This window comes from Lactuca sativa, chromosome 4 (assembly GCF_002870075.4).
Source record: "Lactuca sativa cultivar Salinas chromosome 4, Lsat_Salinas_v11, whole genome shotgun sequence".
Lineage (NCBI taxonomy): Eukaryota > Viridiplantae > Streptophyta > Magnoliopsida > Asterales > Asteraceae > Lactuca > Lactuca sativa.
Window position 1 is genome coordinate 304,237,510 of NC_056626.2, and position 4,004 is coordinate 304,241,513.

Here is a 4,004-nt window from a genome sequence, read left to right on the forward strand (position 1 = left end):
CAAAGATCTGCTGCCCCCACATGTTTCATTCTTTAATTTATTCAACAAACACAATATTTTATTCATGTATTCTAGTTGCAAACTAAGTACCATATGATGGTTAAATTTCCTAAAAAAATTTAATATAATTGAATATCATTTATCATAATTAACAAGGAAAATCTACTGAAAAGCTATAAATTTTTTAGAAAAGTTTCAAAAAAATCGTAAATTTTTTTTTTTAACAAAAAAAGTCTTATTATATTAAGAAAATTATAACATTTGCTGTTCAAATATAAAAAATATTTCGTTAATTTAAACAAAATGTTAAATAATCTATATTTTTCTATTAAAAACTTTTGGACCTTTATTAAAATATTTCCTAAAATAATAAGATTTTTCTACATTAACCCCAACAACAGCAGTCACACTATAATTAGTTTACCATGAAATTCATTTGGAAGCTCAATCATTAAAGTAAGTATATATGAACAATTACCAATGCAATTTTATATTACTAACATAAAACCCATACTTAAGAACATAAGATAAGATGAAAAGACATGAAAAACATTAACTAATATATATCTTCATGATGCTTTTTGTTAAATCGCTACATATAAAAGTAGAAAAAAGAAAATTAAAATACAATAACAAGGTAGAAAAACAAAAACCGTTGTAAATAATTCTGATAAGTTTCTGATTTTCCATCGATTGGTGCGATCCTTAGAAGAAACTACGGAAGAGCACTGTACTGATTGAATTGGTTCCAAACTTGAATTCCATTGTTCCAGTTGTTAATACTTCCACTTTGATAATTTCCGGCAGCGTTCGTATCCGCTGGAGCCATTGATGTCGGTTGATCCACATTAATCGGTACATAACTGTTGTCAAAGAACCACTCGGTCTCCAACCCAACACTTCCGCCACCACCATCTTTTCTTAAATCACTAGCCATGGAGGTCTGTGAAGGTTTTGGAATCTCCAAGTTGTGAAACAAAATGGGTTGAAGTTTCTGAGCTTGAGACTCGATAACAATTTGATTCTGCTGTTGTTGCTGATCACTTTGTCCTCCACCACCACCACCACCACCACCTCCGCCGGTACTGAACAATGCAGCCAATCTCTGTTGCTGTAGCTTCCAATGTAAATCTTGGTTTATAGAACTTAAAGATTCTATAGAGGTAGCAAGATTATTCGTAGCACCAATGTCTTGAAAACTTGTCAACCCTCCATGCAACTGATGATTGTGATGATCTTGTTTCATTAAAGGAAAATTAAAACCCAATGAATCAAGATTCAAGTACGCAGGTGGATTGTTTGATGAAGAAGGGAACTGGTTTAGCCCACCAAGCTGAAAGTCCATCGCTGGTGGTGAAAGACCACTGAACAAACTCAGACCTCCGATATCTAAAGACGAGTCTTTCGAGGAAGAATCACCATTCAAAAACCTCAAAGAAGCCGATCTCGTCTTCTTATTCTTCCTGCAACCGCCGCCAATTGGAACGTTTCGTAAAGCGCCACCTTTTGTCCAGTACCTTCGACATGTCTTACAAAAGTGTCGTGGCTGGGTGAGACTGTAATTGTTGTAATAGCAGAATTTTGTGTTGGGTGAATCACATCTAGGGCACTTGACTGTTTGTTCCGGTGGCTTCATAGTAGATGTTTTCCGGCTACAACCATCACCACCAGAGCTTTGAGATTCATCTTTCTTATGCTGTTTTGATGGTGTGGTATTCTCTTGAGACATGATGGAAATGGATTAAATTTAGAAGGAAGAAACCCTAATTGGAATTTATGTAAGGGAAAGGGAGAGAATGAGTTATCCTATGGAAGAGGGAAGATAGAGCGAATTGAATGGTTTCATGTATTCGCTTGAAATTAAGATGGTAGTGGGCGATGTTGATGGGTTCTTGTGAACTTCATCAATTAAGGAGAAGAAGGCTTCTATTTTCAGAAAGAATTATAGGCTGTCTTTGAAGGGTTACATCTCATATGTCACACATTATATATATTATATATATATAGCTACAGATACGAGAGAAAAAAACAAATGTTAATTTTTATTTTATCTTACTATAGTATAAATATTATTGAAAATTGACAAAAATTAATTTAAAATATATAAATATGTAGCAGATTAGAGTGTGTTTCCATTTTTGAAAATATATAGCCTATATTAAAAAGTAAAAAAATAATAATAAAAATATTGTACGCTTAAAATTTTAATCAAAAATATTATTTTGTTGAATAAATTAAAATATAAAATTTCACAATTTTGGCATTAAAAAACTGCTTAACAGAAAATTGAACTTATATAGTTATATAAAAAGATTTTTATTTCCATTTGGTGTCCTTCCTTTTTAAGGTTGAGGTTTTAAGTTTTGTAGTGAATATAAATGAAATTAAGGAGTAATTTATTATAATAAATTATAACTGTTGTTCAAAAAAATATTTATAATCATTTATATTTATATTTAATATTTTAAAAAATAAAAATACTTGTATTTTGTAATGATTGATTGTCTTAATTTATTTCTTTTGTATAATTACACAACTATATTTATATATTTTATCAAAATTTGATAAATTTTACTTATAAGAGATTGTGAAAGTATATATTATCTATTTTCAAATAAAATAAATAGTAATAAAGCACGGTATTTTGTTAAACTCTATTCTTTTATATTATTATAAATCTTTGTTTACGGTTTTGTTTTCATATATAATAATAAATTATGTTTAATGAGTTTGCATTTGGAAAACGCGAACATTTATCACAATATACTGGATTTTAGCTGAAGAAAGGCTTTTATACTGTCATGGTTCTAAAAACAAATGTTTTCTTTTTGGAATTTTCCCAAGTGTTATCATTGAGTCGATAAAAAATGTGAAAGAATAATGATTGCAAATAATATTATTTTAGTTAATGAAGTGACATATGTCTCATATATATATATATATATATATATATATATATATATATATATATATATATATATATATATATATATATATATATATATATATATATATATATATATATATATATATATATATATATATATATATATATATATAAACAGATTTGCTTTTTTATTAGTATTCACCACAAAAGCCATTTAGTGCCTCAGCTTCACGTGGTCTTCATTTCCGAATTGTATGTTTTAAGCTATTCCGCAGAGAGTCGTGAAAAGGGTGCTAAACTCTATATCAGCATTCAGCATAGCCATCTGCAAGACCACCGATGAAAGAGAAAACGGCAAGAATATGCCAAGCGTCACAAAAATCCTCTCCGATCCAAGATGAGGGTACGGTGTTCCCCTCTTTACCGAGTTGCACATCAGCCTCTATATATCTCAATACCGATCTTTCTCTTGTCTGACTCTCTACAGCCTTATAAATGTTATGTTGGTTATAATTATTATTATTATTATTGATAAAACTAAGTATATATTTGTATGAGAAAAGTCACTACAAGAAAAAGGGAGTTAATGGCAACAAAAGTTGTTGCTAAAGAGTAGAAAAGTCGTCTGTAAAAGTAACAGTGACGACATGTAGCCGGTAAAAAGTCGCCGCCTATAACATCCATAAAAATCATGTCAAATTTATATTTTTAAAACATTTAGAAACCAACAGTTATTACAAAATTGTTTTCATAACAGTTCTATATCAGAGTATCCCCGAAACATAGTCTTAAATGTGAGGAGCTGTACGATCACACCATTGCCTTCCCGCGATCATCCGGGATACCTGAAATCAAAACTGAAACTGTAAGCCCAAAGTTTAGTGAGTTCCTCCAAAATACCGATACACAGCTAATATCACATATACAAATAACATGTAATGGGTCCACAACTTTACAAACTGGATTACCCCTGGACCCACAGTGTGAGTTTTGCTTGCCTTCTGGGCCCACATCTCACATCTGGCTTGCCACTGAGCCCACAGTACGAGTCTGGTATGCCTTATCCGACCATCAGCTCATATATGGAATGCTCCTGATTCCACAGTACGAGTCTGGC

At 31.1% G+C, this 4,004-nt stretch overlaps 1 protein-coding gene across 1 annotated transcript; it reads right to left on the reverse strand.

The window, feature by feature from the left end:
* Positions 1-465: 465 nt before the first annotated feature.
* Positions 466-1,951, reverse strand: LOC111910735 (dof zinc finger protein DOF5.7). Its single transcript, XM_023906560.2, has one exon. The coding sequence runs from the start codon at positions 1,727-1,729 to the stop codon at positions 716-718; it is 1,014 nt and encodes a 337-aa protein (XP_023762328.1). The 5' UTR covers positions 1,730-1,951; the 3' UTR covers positions 466-715.
* Between the last annotated feature and the right edge of the window lie 2,053 nt (positions 1,952-4,004).